The 19518-nt window shown below is 34.8% G+C and overlaps 1 protein-coding gene across 2 annotated transcripts in view; it reads left to right on the forward strand.

Moving 5' to 3' along the window:
- The window catches only part of LOC144247308 (uncharacterized), a 242899-nt gene that overhangs the window by 215962 nt on the left and 7419 nt on the right, over positions 1–19518 (forward strand). For both annotated transcript variants that reach the window (XM_085573120.1, XM_085573121.1), the window contains 6 exons: positions 611–725; positions 3873–3955; positions 5355–5474; positions 7924–8057; positions 9406–9517; positions 19090–19157. In XM_085573120.1, the coding sequence (XP_085429246.1) occupies positions 5439–5474; positions 7924–8057; positions 9406–9517; positions 19090–19157 (350 nt within the window). In that variant the 5' untranslated portion in view covers positions 611–725; positions 3873–3955; positions 5355–5438. The remainder of the gene's footprint in view (positions 1–610; positions 726–3872; positions 3956–5354; positions 5475–7923; positions 8058–9405; positions 9518–19089; positions 19158–19518) is intronic.

Genomic DNA, 19518 nt, shown 5'->3' on the forward strand with positions numbered 1-19518 from the left:
AGACATATCTGTAATCACAAAAGTCTTGTATTTCAATAGTTTTGTTTCGGGGGAGGGTATTCAATATATATTAATGACTATATTAATTACTGTTATCCTCTGAAAAAGTACACAGAATTTAATTCCCTGTTTGCTAATCAAGCTTTGTAAGTCAACTTAAGCCTCATTGCAAACTTATATTTAGATGACATAAGAAGAAGATAGCTATCCCATGTTCCTTCCATTTACTTGTTCTGATCAGATTTTTTACTATGAGATATCTTCCAATAATGTTTTTCTCGGCACTTCTGAGTCTGAATAGACTAATAGCAGAAACTTTCAGGTTAAAAAAAAATAAATGAATGTTAGAATATGTTATCTCTTTGAACTACTTATGCTGCTGGAGATTCCTTAGCTGCTGAGAGGGACAGAGTTGTTTTCATTTTCTACTGAACTCTCATCCAGATTTACCTAATTCTCAAATGCTGGTAAAAAGCAGCTCCATAAATATAGCTTATAATCTCACAGAAAGTCACAGACTCAACCAATTGTTCATTTTGATTGTCCTTGCTAATTTTGAAGTAAGACAGGAATGACTTCACTTCCCACCAAAATGTTTTGTGTTCCAAAGGTCCTCAAACCAGAGCTATGGAGTGTCCTGCAAAGAAGCCTACACCTACACACAAGCCACCTAAAAATATCATTGTCCCAACTCAAAAGCTGCAAGATATTTAAAAACCTACCAGGTAGTGAATCTGCTATTTAAAAATATATTTTTTAATTGTCCTTTGTTGTGAAAGGGAACATGCTACATATGTCACTGTTTCCAGTGTGTTTCCTGCCACCAAGACTTCCATCTTCCATCTAGTCATTTGTAAGTCCCTATAGTTGGCCACGAGCCTGTTTCTGAGAGAGTTTCTTCACCAACATATGGCTGTGCTCAGAATGATTGCCCTGGCCTTCAGTCTGCTCATTTAAACCTAATGAGGTCCACAGAGGTGACTGTATGACTCACACAATGAAGTCATTTTTCCAATTAACGTTCTGACAAATGCCTTATAAGTAGAGCTGCTTCAATAGGTTTCCACAGGTGGGGAAGAGATCGGGTATCACAAAATACTCAGTTACTTTCTTCTGATCTGAGAAATTCCATTCACTCTAGAGTATGACTGTTCACACAACAGATGGATATTTCATGTCTGTGGAGTGTGACCCATTCCTAAATCAAACTCTCTATCTGCAAGCCAAAGTGCTCATGCAAGGCACAAAATTAACCTTAGTCTTGAGTAGGCACTCATAATGTTCATACTAAAAAGCCTTCCTTTTATTAGGAAGTCTTTTATTCATTATTGTGGGATATAATGTTTGGAAATGTAAGCAGCTGACACCTAATGGAAGACTTTTAAGTAACCAATTGAAAAGCCATTCTTCCTGTCAGCCTATGCCCCTTCCATTTTAGTATTTCTGAATGCTTACTCAAACAGCTTTTGTTGCATGAATATGAGAGGAAGAAGAGACTCACAAATCATCTAAAGATTTTTATTTTTTTTTCTTTTTCTTGCTAAACATTGTTTGTTCTTTCCACATTTATAAAAATATGAATGTTCTGAGAGCAAAAGCATACTCACATGATTTAGCAAGCAGTTATGCTCTACAAATTGTGAATTGTCAAAGTAAATTGTCAGCAGATCTCCCCATGTACTGAAATTTGATAAATATACTGTTTACATATACAATAAAAACAACAAATAAATTAATAGGGACTCAAAATCTTTACCAGAAAAATTGGAACAGAAAAAAGTAATATAGTGCTATAGATAATGCATGCCGCAGATATCACTAATTGGAAATTTTACACTTAAAAGAATAATATTTTTACTTTCTTTGATAAAAGATTGATATTTTAAACAGTTTATTTTTCCAAATTCAACTTCTTGGAGATATACAATCAGCACTACTACCAAGTAAAACTACAATAAATTGTGCAGAAGCTACTAAAGAGTGAAAAATACACTACTAGAATTATTCCAAGAAACAAAAAAGAATTAAACCTGTGTCTTCCTTCCTTTTCAGATTGTTTGGTGCAACCTTTCAGTAATTTTATGGTGCATTTTTAAGTGGTGGTATTATTATAATAATAATTATTATTAAATCCAGTAGTATATTCATTATCTTTTTATAATCTATAACTTTCATTTGAGACTTTATTACTGTTATCATGGAAGCAGGTAGTGAACCTGTTTAACCCTATGAAAAGAGACAATGTAACCACAGTTCTTCAAAGAAAATCCCTTTTTTGAGATATCTCTTTCATATTTCTATTAATATATAATCTCAAACTAAGTGCGAGTATGAGTATTAGAAGTAACATGAAGTGCAAATTTACTTTTACACTGTGTGTACACCTGAGCAGGGAAACTGTCTCAGTAGTAATATTCCTACCACAGTGTACTGATATAGTTGAGTCAAGATTTGCAAAGTGTGGTACTGGACCAGCTTCTACAGCTGGGAAAAAAATTGTAGGCTTTTGAATACACATGAACTTCAGCATGTTTAAAATAGGTGAAGGAAACTCCAAAGCTAAAAGCTCTTACTTCATTTGTTGCTTTCAAAATATAAATATGACTCATTAAAAAGCTCTATAGCAATATTCAAATTAATTCAGAGCTAGCCAGAATGAGGCAGTATTGCCTAGACAGAGAACTGTACTAAGGGGCTACAGTGACCAAAGAAAGGATTTCTGTATGCTTTTGCAAACTTACCAAGTCATTTATAGATAGTGTGGATAAGTGATCCTGTAAGCCAGTGTACAGTGAGCCATGGACTCACTCAGATGGATTTTTTGGTTATACTAACTGCCTTAGGAAACACAAATCTTACCCATTGTAGAACACCTTCCTTTGAGTGTTCTACAGAATAAATATCTACAGGTAGGGCTGTTTCAGGTTCCCATCATGGGACTGAGATAGAAGAAGCAGGAGCAGAGTTCATGTGAACCACCTTTGACAACAAATTACTCTGACAGCAGATGGCTTGCCTACTAAAACAAGAGACAAGGAAAGTCCTCTCTGTTTAATATAGTGATCTCTAGATTTATAGGTAATGTGTTGCCCTCAGTATGTTTTTCTTGTTTGATTTTGCTTTTGTGGAACAGGAAACATTTTTCCTTTTACTTACCATTTGCAGTCAAATTATTTCCTATTGGTCTCAGTTAACATAGCCTGTTGTGAGCACTGCTCCATAAAATATGATACTGTAATCTTCAGAATTCCATTAGTGAATTCTTCAGAGTGACTTAATCTGTTAGCATAATATCTCAGTATTCCTTCTGGTAAGAAGCAAAAAAAAACTTCTCCCCCAAAAAATCCCATGCATTTAAGTGGTCAAGTAGTCAGATGGAAAAATCAGGTTGGAAAGGGGGGGATGGAAGAAGGAGAGCAAGATACCAGCCTTCTATGATTCCTGAGGAGACAATATATTTGATGATCTCATCATGAAGGTTACTAAATAAATGAAAGTAAATGGCTGGTTGATTCTCTTTAATTCAACATGTGGTGTAGACACTTCCTTCCTATTCCCTCACTACAGTACATTGGATCACATTAGGCTTGACAATAAGGATTGACTTAGTGGTTTTCAGTTCTGTATAGTGATTTTGATTATTTTTCAAAATGATTTACTGATTGCTCTAATGTGCTTTCTAATTCCTCATTTTGTTAGTAGTGCTTTTGTTAACTTTTTTTAAACCATTACTAGAGCTTTATTGACATACATTAGATGTTAATTTCCAAATTTACCAATTTGTTGTTCCTATGTTGGTTTTGTTATCAGTTCACTGGCCTTTTGGATCTTAATTTTCCTTTTCATTTTTTCCCCATTTTTTGCTATTTTAGTGTCTCTCTTGGGTGGAGTAGGGTATGAGCATAGTTATCAAAGACAATAACTGGATACCAAAGTTACTGCTGCATTAAGGCAGGTAAGAACTTTCAGGTGTATTTGATGTGAAACAGGAATGTAGTACAAATATTCCCCAGTGTAAAATAAAGCAAATGAAAGGAAATGAACATAAAGTACTGACTCAATGGCTCATGATCAATGCTAGTAAGGATGTTGGAATGGATGGTTTAGTATTTCTGAAGATGGTTACACAATATTAATCCACTATCTTGAGTTATTTAATATGTCCTTGATAGATGCTAAGGCATTGGTAAGGCTTTGCATACATCCTGGAATTAGTGTCATTTAAAGAATTACCAGTTTTTATTGCCTCTCTTACCAGTCAGTACAAGTTAACTTATTAGACTGTAAGAGACAGAGAGTGATGGAGATTGCAAATTCTTTTTTTTTCCAAATTTCTCATAGTCATCCTTTCATGTGACTTTCATCCTCATTGCTTAACAGCTCTGATCTTTCTGCAGTTTATTAATGGCAGAACTTTTGCTTTTAAAAATTGGTTGACCTAAGTAAGTCTTACAAATGTCTTCAGATATTTTCATGTATCCAGTTTAATTAATATGTTACTTACAGACTTTAACAGAAATAATTAGATATGGGCTCTTTCACCATTACATATTTTAATGGCAAAATCAATCAATTTCTGGTTTATATTATTAATATTGATTTACTTTCATTTTCCAAAAATACCCATCTGATAGCATAGTGCAGTGCTGCTGGTACTTTATCAGGTTTAAAGTCATATTTTCAAAGCAATTTTGATCTTAGTCAGGACTGTTTTCAACCAAAGTGGACTGATAATCAATAGAGAGAGAAAATATTGCTGTGCTTTTGGGACAAAAGAATTGGAATTTCAATTTATTTTTTAAGTTGCTAAAGGAAGAAACTTCTTCCTAACTTGTTTTTTGCATGTGTTGTAAAATGGGAGAGTAGACAGATCCCTTAGGTTACTTGATTTAATTTAAGTAGACTGTCTCTTTTTACACTGCATGCTCACTTCTAGAGCACCCACTTTTTTAAGACATCTCTGCTGCTCCTGCTTATATATAGTATTGCCTTCCTGCTTCTGGAGCCGAAGAAACTCTTTTCAAAGACAGATGTTGTTTTGTGTGAAGGCTTCAAGAAATGAGACTTCAAAATCATAGAGGGCGTCAAACCTGTCCCTGAACATTCAGTGATGTGTAACAAACTCATTCTGTTGACGCTGGCAATTGCTGACTTTAATAACATGATAGCTAGAGATGTGTGAAGTGCTCACAATGAAGCCAAACACCTCTGAAGTTTCATACTTTTAGAAAAGTCCTATATATTAAAACTGAGATAAGCCTACTCTTGAATTCAAAAGGATATTGACATTGAATAAGACTCAGAACTTCATTCTAATTCAAAACTAATTCAGGCATTTGTTATTCTATTTATAGTCTTTTGTAAAAAATGAGTGAGTACTTTCCTCAAGGAAAACTAGTACCAATCAAAAGCAATGTGAATATTCCTGAAAGTTTTCAATGATCCATCACAAAAATTTTCATGGATCTCATAACGTAAGATTATCTATTAACTGTATTATTATGCTAAAATAATAAGCACGTTTATTTAGATTCTTCCATTTATTTTAACTTCAAAACATTCTGGTGCAGTCATCCAGCCAATGGCCCACACAACATTTCTGGCCTCGAGGCTGACTCAATCCAGGCAGATTTATCTTTTGAAAAGCTGGTACCACTATTCTGAGACAGGGAAAAAAAGCTTCTGACTGAGAGTAAGGGTTGCCAGACATGACTCAGTCCCCAGAATCCTGTGCTATGCAAAGTTTAAAATGTCATTTCACATGAATAAATTATTTGAAAAATAAAATAAAAAAAGAAAAAGGAAAAAAAAAAAGAGGTAGAGAAGGAAAATGGCACCATGCCTACATGCCTCCTGAGCCAATTTTGCACTTGCCCAATTGCAAGTATAACTGGAACCTGCATTTGGATGCATTTTTGTGAGTGACTGTGTTACAAAGCCAGTGAAGCTCAAGAAACAATAAAGTAATGGCTGTTTTACAGTCATATATGGTTATGGTGCATCTGCTGAGGTATGGCCAGCAAACCAAGTGTGATATGGAATGTGTGAATGTGATTTGCTTTGACCTTGGTATGTGAGGATATCAACCAAGCCTATATTTCCACTCAGACATGTAACTTACCATTGGACCAGAGCGAGCATGCACTAGGATGTGTGATTTGTGTATTTGTAACAGAGGGAGGGGCCCTGAACTAGGCATGGGAACTTTGATGTAGTAAATATCCTCAATTATGGAGTCTGGAGGGAAAGAAGAAGGTGAGAAGGTCAGATTGTGACTAAGGAGGCAAAAGGAACAAAGACTGCCTCTTCCTTTGTACTCACCTAACAGTTACCTGTGAACCATTTCCATCTTAGCACCATTTTGACCTGTTTAAAGGTCATGCATAAGAGAGCAAAAAGGAGAAACCTTTCTTTGTCAGCTCTTGTAAAGATGCACAAGGGATAGGGACTATCTTGCCTGATCTAATCAAAATTCTGAATTTCCAAGCACATTTCAGAAGGGCAGTTAGAGCTGATAATGTTAAATAAAATTTGTGCCTCTTCTTGTGTCAATAAGTCTTCTGTATTTGACTGACTGAATATTTGAAAAAAAAAAGATTTAACTTTAACTTAACCTTTAAATAAAAAGAATTAATTTTTGTTTTCTTTCCTTTTCATCTATTGATAGTCATGTCTCTTGCAACTTATCAAAAATTTTCAAAATAGGACTAGTTACGAAAAACCAAATCATTAAGATTTTTACTTCAGCAAACTGTAAAGATCTTATCAAAAAATTGTCAAAATGTATCACCTGCTCAGACATGAAAGTGTGTGATTTCAAGTATATGAACTGCAAAGCCCAATGTAGAAAAGCCCATGACTCAGCTGTAAGACATTTCATTGCACGAGAGCCTCCATGTGCCTTTTAAAATGAAGAAGTGTCATCATAAACCTCCCACTCTCCTAAGAATAGAGCTATCACTGGACCCTGTTATCTCAGAACCCCAAGGTACAGTATGATAATGATATTGCTTAACATCAGCGCACAGAGAGAGAAAACACTGGAGATGCCGCAAGCATTTCAACTATAAAGAAAATCAAATTAAAATATTAATTTACTGATTAATATAACATTAGATGACCCATTTCTCCAGCTTGTTAAACAACAAAGACTTGCAAAACTAAATAAGGGCCTACGAGATAAGTGTTTTAAGAATTCCCATAGAGATGTTTAGCTCCTTTTTAAACATCATTAAAGATGTACTTTGCATATAACAGGCAGTATTATTTTTTTGCTGCACTGACAACTCCTGCTACACACTTTCAAAAAAAGGTTACAAAGTGAGAGGTTTGGTCACAAAGTTTGAACAATCAGCTCATACTGTAGAATAAAAAAGCATGAGAACAAGGGAGACTTGAGAGGAAAGAGAATAAAATCATGCAGGTAAACCATGGGACAGGGGGTTTAAAGTCTGATATGTAAACATGCAAAAAAAAAAAAAAAAAAAAAAAGCCATTTTTACCCTCTGTGCCCAGAAAAAGCAAAGAAGAAAAGTTTCTTTGCTGACCTTTTCCATATAAAATGCCTGCTGTTTGGGAAAATGTAAATTGAAGCACATGATTTTTAGACAGGAAATTACAACCTAATTTAAAGTAATTTACTTCAAAACTAAAAATACTGTAGTCAAATTCTATAGCAATTTTATCCCTGTTGGAGCATGGTAATGTCCTGTGACATGAGAATATTACTTGAATTTTTGTGCTATATTTTATTGAAAAATATCAGTAAAAACATTTAGCGAGGTTCTTAAAAATTATCTTTCTGTGTAAGCCAAATCCTCACAGTATTGTCGTGGTACTCTTGTGAGAAAATGTATTACTTGGTTGGGGAAGAAACTGTGAATCTTCTGTTTCCATGGATAAATGTCTTTGTCTTTTCCTTAGTGGTGCAGAAGATATAAGACTGTGAGCATCAATATTCACCTTGTATGTCAATACCACAAGTATTTTAAAATGAGCTCAAAGGGAAGAGAGAACTACCAGACTGGTCAGAAAAAACCAGACTACTTCTCTAACAGGTACTTGATATTCTCCTTGCAAAATTTTGCCTTTTTGGCCTTGGCCTCATAACGCATGTGATTATGTGGGTTGGAAATAAGGCAGCTTGGGCTTCCTGAAATACAGAGGGATGTGTGTGTGAGTCTGTTCCCTGTATGTGCAGTGTTCCAAGTTCTTATCCCTCTCCTTTTTGCTCTTGTCCCCAGTCACTGCCTCCAGGGTACCAGCTTTCCTTATCCTCGCTCCCATGGCAACAAGTCTCTGTTCCAGCAGTAGTGGCTCTGTCTCTTCATCTCCTTCCTCTGTATCTATGTTCTGCAACTTAGAAGTAGCTTTATTTTCTGTCACTACTTTTCTTTCCTGTATTTATCAGGCCATGTGTGCTTGTTCCAAAAGTTCTACTCTGAATATACTGATTCTGAATGTGACACTGCTTTAACCAAAGTGAATCCAGGCCTGTTTTCTTTGTTCTACCAACCTACTCTGAACTATTCTCTTCTATGCTTGGCTGTCTGAAAGAGGAAAGAATTACTATTATTTTAAACATTCTTCTCCCACTTATCCATGGCAGGAGCAGAATAAATTGAATTGAAACAGAAAACATTTTAAAATTTAGATTAGATTAAGAAAGGTTGGAGTTGTATGTGTTTTAAAAACAATCCAACTGCCACCACCCTTTTTGTAGGCAGTTTGTGCCCAGAAAAGAAGACATGTATTTTTGAAACAACCTGCTTGCATCAAATGAGAAAAAGATTTTAGAATAACCATTCCTGTTGATTTTTATTTGGCTCCTTAATATGCTTTATAACGCAAAATATTAATATTGGACCATGATTCTGTCATGCAAACAACTCAGTAGCAGCTAACAGTTCCAAAATAAATATGCAGCCTTTTGATATGCTGAAAGTAAATGGGCCTAAAATATTTCTTTTTTTTTTTTTTTAATTAAAATCAAAGAACAAAAAGAGGGAGAGAGGATAATAGTTTAACATTAGGAAAGGGGTAAAGATCCAGTGTAGGAGTAAGAAATCTCAGGGACATTGTAACAGAATCAATTGATAGATAACAGTAAATTTGTCATTTGCTGACCTGTGATTATTTGGAATGAAACAATGATGCTGCTAAACAATATATCAGTGTGCATTACAATGAGTAGCAAGTTCTCCACTTTTATTTTACAAAGTGCTTTTTGTTTACTATAAATCACTTGATTTCTTTTTAACAGCTAAAGGTTTGGGACCTGAAATCCTCCTTAAATCTTAGTGGGAAACAGGATATTTAGCAATTGTTGTCACACTGCATTCCTATGTTGTGGTGGTATTGAGAGCTTCTTTCTCCTAAAATACAAATTATTGTATGTTTTTTTAGGGGGAAATGCATCTGTGTGAGTTGGAGTCCAGCTGTCTGGAAACAGCTCTGCAGAGGACACCAGGATTCTGGTGCACAGCAAGCTGAAGGAGCCACATTTGCAAAGCCAAAGGTAAAGTCCATACTGGGCTGCAAGAGCATGGTCAGCAGGTCACGGGAAGTGTTTATTCCCACTTTTATCTGTAGTGCCACAATGTCAGGCTCCCCTCTGTAAGAGATGTACTGACAAATTGGAGCAAAGCCAGAGAAATCTGCTGGGATAGACAGGAGCTGGAGCACACAACACCCTGAAGGAATGTACTTATTTAAACCTCCAAAAAGAAGGCTAAAAGGTGATAATTTTCTGTCTTTAAGCACATAATGGGTGGTTATTGAACAAACATAGGTAATCTCTTCTCCAAGATTCAAGATGAAAAATTGTATCATGAGACCTTGTAAGGGTACTTAAGGGAAAGTCTTCACAATGAGAATGGTGAACAGGCTGTCAAGAAAGGCTGTGGACTTTCACCAAAGCTTTAAAAATTTGACTGGACTATGCCGTATTTAATCTGGTCTAGCTTCTGATTAAGTCTTGATTTGGACAGATGATTGAAAAAGATGACCCGCAGATCTTCCATCCAACAAAGGTTATCTTATGATTCATGAGTCTATGAATACCAGTTCCCTAGGAAGATCTGCACTGTACTTTCTGCTCTGCACTGTACTTTCAAGATTCCCAGAATAGGAAATACTAAATAAAAATAGAGTAAAGTTTGCACATTAAGACAGACTAGGACAAAAATGTTTGATTCCAGCTCTTTGAGTAAGCCACTTAAATGATTGTAGGCTTGGGAAACAGTAGAGCATCTGTGAGCTTCACTTCTCCTCCAGTGAAATAGAATGCATAATATTTCTTCATATTTTTTTCACCCTTATGCATCAAAGTTTTTTAGCAGACTGAGCCAAATCAGTTACTTATCAGAGATTCTATGGTACCACAGCCATTAAGCGTCTGGTCAATGTTCATATTAGTTCACAAGCATAATCATCAAATATATGGGGGAAAAAAATAGCAAATTAATTATTCCAGAATCCTTCTTCCTGGATATAGAAACCTGCTTCAGATATGTCTGTCATCCAAACAAGTATTTTAATTATTATCTCACACACACTCTGATAAGGGTTATTAGCATAGGGGAACATCCTTTTCTCTCTCAATCTTTTGAGAATTCCTGAATTGATGCCCCAGCATCTGTTCTACTCTAACATAAAATGCTGTCTCCAGGTTCTTGCTTCCTTGTCCTGCCTGCTCTACTTCTTGGCTTTGTACTGAGATATTGTAGGTGGTATGTCAGTACTATGTAAATGTTTTGTGGTTAAAAACCAAAGAAGTGATTTGTGTTTATAAGCTTTAAATTGCCTTCCTAACAAAATATGCACAAGCTGAAAGCTTCTGCTCATGTAAAATTGTGATGGATTGCATTTTATTGGAACTTATGAATAGCTCTTTGATTTGAAAAAATGAACCCTTTAAATGCCTTTAGAAATTATAGTGAGATAAAGGTATTGTTCTCCCTCCATCACCACCATCCAAGAGTGACAAAAAAGGCCTGTTTTTCAAGACATACCCACACACAATGCACACTCACTCCCATATAGCCATAATCACACATTCAATTTTATAGAAGATGACAAATATAGTGTTGAATTTTCTAAGTTGGTATTGGATAGAAGCCTGATTTTCAAATATAAACTCTTTTGTAAGTACACAGAATACATGTCTATATCAGAATATATACTATATATATATATATATATATATATATATGTATGTATATACAAAATATGGGTATTAAACTTAAAACATTATATGTCCAAAGATACACATCTATGAAAAATATTTAGGTTTTTTTTTTTCACCTATAGCTGATTTATCCTAGATAGTTAGCATCCTAGAATAAAAAAACCCCAGAGATTAATACATTTTCTCAGAACTTTGGTGTGTGAGAATATATAGATTTATTTATACAGATGCACCTTCAGTTTTCTCTTTGTGTTTATTTATACCCAAGAAATGTCGTTTTCATATTTCAAACATTTCTTTCAGGTGGAGGTTACTTGTTTTAGCACTCCAAAGTTAAAGGGAATATAAAGTCAAGGGAATATATAGTTAAGAGTATGTCACTTCTTTTCTTCAGATTCTGTCAAAATAGAAAACTTTGTGTTTCATATGTATACATATTTAACAGGAAAACAGGGGAAAATAAGAGAGTTTAAACTATTTGTGAAAGCTTGGGTTTTTTCTGACTAGGAAGCTTTTAGTGGCAGTAGTTAAATGTCGAATATGATTACTCAAAACTGCTGCTTAAAACTGAAAATAAAGTTGGGCGTACTTGTGAAGACTGTTTCAGAAATTTAAAAAGTAGTAGTGCATAATTTATCAGTATTAATAGCCTTAGGTGCATTTCAGTGCATTTCTGAGGTAATTCACCTAAACAGTCAACAATTTATCACATCACAATACATAAAATGTACTTTTAATTAATAAATAGCATTCTATTGCCTTTACAGCTACAAAAAATCAATCCTTCCTTACCTTCTACCTATAGTTTGGGTTCCTTTAATGGGTTTTAATGGGTTTTATTCTATGCTCCCTTAGCAAATCTTATTCATTTGCTTCCTGGAAGACTTTCTGTATTTTGTGGCATAATCTCAGTGTCTATAGGGTATCTGCCTGATATCTTAAAGCATCATTCATTACTCGTGAAATGGCACTCTAGCCTACCTTGGAAGTAATGAAGTTTCTGTAATGTATTGTAGTTCTTGTTGACAGGCTGTCTGTGAAGTCCTTAAGTTTAAACTGTTTATTGGGAAAATAAGATGTTTCCAGTATTTCTGAATGGTTGATGAAGTATTTCACTTGCATAGTCTCAAGACAGTTGGCAAAAGAGATCTTTACAAAGAAGTAAGTCAGAATTTCAAACAGAATTTAAAAAATTGTTTGTCATCCCACCTTATTCTTATCATTTTACAATTATTAAACTTCAGAAAAAGAGAAGTCAAAAGCACAAAAGGATTCCAACAATGTCACAACATGGGAAAAAAAGAGGAATCAGGCCCAAGCCCAGTAACTAAATATTTATAAAATGTTTATGACTAAGTGTTTACTAAATGTTTATAACTGTTTATAAAACCACTGAAATTTGTAATTTGTTCACCTGTAATGTTTTGTCGAGTTTATGTAAGCTAAAAAGCAAAATAATAATTAAATTATATGTATTTATTGAAATATTTCCCAAACAACTCTCTCATGAACCATGATATCTGATTTGCTCCTTGGGATAGTTATTCATAGGCAGCACTGCTTAGAAGCATTTCAAGACAGTCTTACAGTGTTTTCCAGGAAAGGAAAATGACTCTTTTATATTTATATAAAGGAAAATGACTCCTGATCCCTTATACTGCTCTAATAATGTTAAGTACATAATAGTTGTAGCTAAGTATCTGTCATGAAGGTTTTCCCCTTGTTATAGGATGGACTTCTGCCTCTACAGGAATGAATTAGATTTCACTTTATCAGAGAATACAAAATACCTGAATAATATGTCCTCAAGGTTGTATGCATGCATACAGTTATTTAGACATAGGTGAATCCTCATTGGAAAAGAACCAAAGATTCGGAAACTAAGTTTAAAACCAATTATTATAGAGTTTTAAATCAATATAATTGTTTCAAAATGTGGGAGTCAACATAACTCCTCATGGAAACATGAAGCAGATATGGTTTTTTTTTCCAAAAAACTATCATATGATCATTAGACAACATAACATAAGACAAATTACAGACGCCTGGTACAATACTGCTATTAACAGACAAGGGATGAATGCACAGAAATAAGTAGAGGCAGAATGTCATCAAACAAAATGTAACCTGAAATAATAACACACAGAAAAATCTAGCTTCAAAATTATTTTTTCTTTTCTGCCTCATTTCTTATTAATTTCCATACCTAAAAGTGCAGAAACATATCTCAGGTATTAAGATTCTAATTCTCTTTCTTACTTCTCACAGCTGTTCTTTTACTCTGTATTAAAGCAAGTTGTCTGGTTCTTTACTATTTCTGTACACTCAAATCTCTTCTTTTATGAAGCTCACCCATAGAACCAAAACCACAAAACAAATTGACATTGAAATCAGCTGTGATCCATATTCAAAAATTTATTCCAAGAACATACAAATTTTAGAATTTAACCCATCCTTCCAAACCTAAACTGTTGCTATGGCAAGTCGTGTGTGTTATCTTACAAAGGCAGCCACGCCTCAGATAAAGAGCCTCGTTTGTCACAGGTAGCATGTCTGAATAGAAGCCTGACTCAGAAATGGAAATCTTTGTTTCCACTTTTCTCTCTTTATCAATTATTCTTAGTTTTTTGATGCACAATTTTCAAAAGTAACGGGATTTTTGACAAAGTTATTACAAAGTAGTAGATTAAATACCCATATTTTATCTCCAAATAGCAGTATATCAAGAATAAGAAAGATGGAAGCAAGTCTTTTGCTAAATATGATCATCAAAGAAGTGTTTTATGGTTGGGCTTTTCTCTTTTGCTTCCTGCAACTTCCAAGTAATACTAATGAATAAACTATGTAAAAAGTTGTGAGCCCTGTAGAGTAAAGGGGTACACAAGAAAATGGTCAAATATCACTCTTTTTATAATTTGAAAAATGGAGTAGTTCGATTGTCAATTGCTATGAACTTTCATCTTAAAAGTTTATTTAATTTTTGAGCATGACTAATTTTGAGGTAAAATTAGCTGTTGCTAATGTTCTGTTTGCAAAGAATGCTGAATCTAAATTTTTCTTATGGTAAAATCTACATATCCCAGGCAGGACTTTTTGCGATAATCAAATGATTTCATTACTTTATTATCCATCTACGTAAATATATACCTAAACCCTAAGGATCTGTGATGAAATAAAACAGTGTTTGGTGAGATAACTTCCCCCTCCTTTAACTTGATTTTTGTTATAGACAAAACAAGTAGCTGCATAGGTTGCTACCACTGGTAGCTATAGCTAATATTGTGCATTTTGAAAAATGTCTTTTGCATTTGTATCACCAAAGATAGCTCACAGGATACCATGAAGGTGTTGATGCAAAACCTATTGTGTGACTTTTTCTTATATGTTTTTCTTAATGAGCCGTATCCACTTGAAGACTAAATTAGGTTATCATCAGGCTAACATGATCTACAAAACATTGTAAAAAGGTTAAACTCTCTTAGATGGGGTTCCTTGATATTTATATGGAATTACAAATGCTCCTGTTAGAAGATTATCCTTGTACCCATAGATTAAGGCCACTGCATGAACACTCTTTTACAAATCAATATTAATTAAAAATTATTATGATCAGAGAACTAAACAAAGGGCCTATGCTACCAAAGAAAGGGTATGCCCCAGTGACAGATCACTGTTAAAACCTCTCATGCCATTGGGTGATATTTGCCATATGTCCAATGATTGATAGTAAGATTTAATGAGTTCTTACAAGCAATTAAATAATCAAGGGTTCCTGCTGTTACATGGCATAGCTTGATAGAACAGTGACAAATGAGAGAATATCTGCAACCTAATCAAAGGGACATATTTCCTTGGGAACAAAATAATATTATCCACCAGTGCAATCAAAGGACAAAAGAACACAGAGAGGACGCAACAGAATGAGATAAATTTTGTGCTCTTTTCATTATTCTGGCCATACAGTTTCCATTTATTGGATCCTATTAAATCAGAAAGACAATTAGGATACTTAAATATGTTTCATTTGTCATAAACTGTTAGCTAGTGGGTACATATCCATATCCAGTCACCTTAGGTCTCCTTTCCCCATGACACACTGTCCTAGGTTACGGTTTCTGTATTTTTATTTGTTATTTATTTCTATTGTGATTACCAAAGTCCTGCTTTAGTTTGGATTTTATTTTTCACTTTAAATAAAAGGGATACAGTAACAAACTACACTACACCAAATCTGTGGAACATTTTTGATTAATGAATTGTTCTAAACATTATATATTATCTATATGAACATTAGCTCCACTTTGGATGTGGAATGACATAATTTTAGTATTTATTTTAATTTCTTTTATATTGTTTATATGTTTTTAAATTTCTTTTCACTAGAATCTCCAAGCTTTCTTTTTATTTCTATCAAAAATAAATAAAAATATTCCAAGACTAGACACTACTTTATAGCCAAAATTTTCATTAGAAAATGTAAGCATCAGACTATAGTTATTCTGTATTATATTTCAGCTAGCTAGCTGGTGAGTGGGATAAAAGTTATTGAAATGTACCAGACAACCAAGAGAACAATGTGCCCCTACTAATAATTATGTTCCAATATTTAACATGTGATCCATCTTTAGACTGTATAATACATGACCTTTCTAAATATATACTGAGCTCTTTCCTGTTTTTTTCTGTGTTGGTGGCACATGGAAGGGAGATGAGCTCCTCTGGAGCAGACTGACCATGAGCCAGGTTGTTCCAATTCTGTCACGGCTTCCCAGAGCCCATTTCTCAGCTAGAACGTAAGAAGCAGCAAACCGTTGGGGAAGATGCATGCACACTGCACAGCAAAACCTCCAATGGCTTTGGTAGCTATTATACAGAATATTCATGGAATCTCAGTCATGGAATCATTCACAGACAAAGAATCGTTTGGGTTGAAAGGGACTTTTAAAGGTCATCTAGTCCAAGCCCCCCTAATGATCAGGGACATCATCCTTGTCTCCCACTTCTAATGGAATGTGCAAAACTGTCCTACCCACAAGGTGTTTTTTCTCTCTTTTTCCCAGCTTTTTCCTTATGTGGGATAAGCACAAGTTGTAGAACCTTGACATTTCCGAAAAGCCGAAATACCTGTTTTTTTCCTGTCAGCTGTATTTTACACTGAAGTATCACTGATTCTACTTTTTCCACAATCCAGTAGATTTGTTTTGTTTTTCCATACAGAGTGAAACTTTTCCAGAGTATGTATCATGTTTCAGACATTAGTTATATTGCTTAATGTACTAATGGAACATACTCAGATACTACACCAAAAAGTTGGCACAAAGAATATACCAAATAACTATAGAACTAAGTTAAATAAATCAGCAAGCAAAAAAGCTTCTTAATTTTTCAATTATTTGAGAATATTTAGCTATAGATTCTCGTTTGTATGTCTTCTTAGCTAATAACAATTTTTTAAAAAATCTATGATAAAGCCACAGTTGATAAAAATATAATTATTTGTTGGATTTCTGCTGCGGATGATTCTGCTGAAATCAGAATGCGGTGATACATCATGAAAGTGACATAAAGATGCTTAAACTAAGGCATGTTTTTAGATTAAGAAGATCCATTTGGTTTCTGTAAGTCTTAAAAATTACATTGTCCACCTCAAATTTTTGCCTTGAATTTTTGGTCAACTCCAAATACGTCAGGTCAAGAATTGCTTAGATTAGTGGCTGAGGTGGTTTGGGAACTTGAGGAATCCTGCTGCTGCAGAACCACACATGCACAATGACTTGAATGAACCTGTCAAGTGATGCATCACTGTGGTTTAACATGGAGATCTGTCAGATCAGTAATCCCCATGTTAATCAGTAATTGGATCACATCAAGTCTGAAGTTAAGTCTGAGCTTAATGTGATCTAGTGAAGATAAACTAAATGAATTCTACATGTAGTGAGTGGCAAGAGTCAACAACTACTAAAATAACAACTTGGTTGTTCCAGAAAGCAAACCACTCAAGAATCATAGAGCAATACCAACTTTTTGGCAGCATTAGATTCCTACGGACCACTCTCAATCAATATATTCACAAAATGTACACACCTCATTATATTCTGTACAGATTGCAAAGCTAGCTATAATGTAAAAACAGGCAGACAGTCTGTCTCAATATTATTACAGGAAGGCTTGGTTAAATTAATAGCTTCTCATTGATTAAAAAATCTTGCATTTTACATGTTCTTAAGTTGGTTCCCACCATTACCTTTCAATAACAGAATACAAGTCTTTGGAGAAATGTGGTTATATTGAACTACTGTATTGAAATATGAAGGTAGGCAAAATAAGCTGTTTACCTTAACCTATTGTTGTTTCCTGTCATAAAGTTCTCTCCACCTGAAAGATAGAGACAACCCCATCAATGTGCCCTTAATTTTTGTTCTTTGTTAATTTTTATAATATTCCTAGACTATTACAAATGTATTTAGTTTGTAGCAGTCATTGACCATAACTTCACCAAATCATTCCAGTAACTACTGAAAGTGAGAAATATTTATCTCCATGTAGCATTTGCTATTGTGTACAACTCTCAGCTTTTGATTCTTTGTGATTACTATACTAAATCCAGCTAAAAATAATAAAACTAGTTCAGATCCACTAAAATGCTTTTGAAATCATCCTAAGAACTCATGTTATGATTCTTGATAGCATGGAACTCATGATTCTTGATTCTTTGCTAGGCTGAGTCTTTCATGCCAATCGTATTATGTACACACCATAGAAAACTGTTTTTATAGCTTCTGCATATACCCATTCAAATGTATTTTACCAACATGCAATATTGGAAGACTTTTCTCAGTGCCACAAGATCATCTAAGCTGAATTGAAGTACCACAAACCCACGTTTTTTTCTTAATATAAATAACTATTGTGATCTGTTGCCCTTGTTGTTTTGTACTTCTGCAAACTTGATCTGTGCACCTACCAATCTTATGGGTCAGATGTTCTTCTGCCAGTCAAACAGGAAAGGACAAATCAGATGTCTGACTATGCTCTGACATATTTAGACCTGAGTTTCAACACACTAAGATCTGAATTTCAAGAATAATGTTGCTTATTTTAGTGCAATGCATATGTGTTCCTCTTTGTCAACAGAAACACTAAACAGGCAGGATGTTCTTGGATGCACAGCAAACAAATGGGAGCTCCCACATGTGCAGTGTGACTAAGATATTGGGGTGTGAAAGTGAACAGAGAAGGAGATTGACTTTATGGGGGCAGGACAGCTGTGTGATTTTCCTGTCTCTCAGGCTTTGGGTTGTCACTTACAGTAGTGCTTTCAAGCAAACACTCATTTTGTACACTTTGTGGTTTACACCACTTTAGGGACTGATGATTGAACTAATTGAAGTGGCTGCCTAGAGGTTTGGGATTATATCTGGAACAGAAAACAAGGTAGTAAACTAATGCAGAAGCATTGCTAGCTGCTCTTTGGATCCCTTCTCTTTACAGTTCATGTGACTAGTCTTTGAAAGTATTAACTTCGGCATCATCTAGAGATGGTCTGTGCTTTTGCCAGTTGGGTTTTCACTATAAGATATCTAGCAGATTACTTTCTCTCTAGAAAGATATGAGTCCATATGCTGAGGTAACTGTGTTACCTTCCAACTCAGTTTTTCATAGAATCATGTCATTTTGTAAAATCTCTATGGAAGCATTTTTTTCTCGTATTGGGCCACTGTCCTGATTTTCTGTGTTGACCACAGTGGTGTGTGCAATGTGGCAGGGTGGCTTTTCCTTCCCGTGTGGCTGAGTCCCTTCCCAGTTACAGGCATCAAGCTGTAAGTTTACTTCCAGATATTCATCTCCTTAGCTCTGTGTATGTGCTGACTCTTTTTTTTTCTCTGTTTTCAAATCATCAGTCCTGCAATGCAATGAAAAAATGTTGCTTAGTTCTCAATGAATTCTGTGGAAGTACCAAAGGGAAAGGGTAAGCATCTATATTTGGAATAAACACAAACTATTATTAGACAGAGATTTTGGAAGTAGTTGTAATTTATCTGCTATCAGGAGTAATAGAAAACCATATGGATGATAAGAAACATAACCAGGGCAAGGTCCTTCCTGTGTCTGTTGACAGCTAATATGCACCAGGAGGGCAATGCCATATGTTTGCATGTACATTACCACGGGGGGCACTGACATATGTTCACACGTATGTCACCCCTCTGGCCTGCTGTCATAAGGCTGTTTCCAAAGGGGAGTTCTCCCTTGAAAAACAGAAATAAAACCCATAACTGGGAGTCTCCTGCATTCTCTTTGTCAGCAGCTTTTCTAGGACTATCACTGCT

Source organism: Lonchura striata, chromosome 2 (genome assembly GCF_050655825.1).
Source record: "Lonchura striata isolate lonStrDom1 chromosome 2, ASM5065582v1, whole genome shotgun sequence".
Taxonomy (NCBI): domain Eukaryota; kingdom Metazoa; phylum Chordata; class Aves; order Passeriformes; family Estrildidae; genus Lonchura; species Lonchura striata.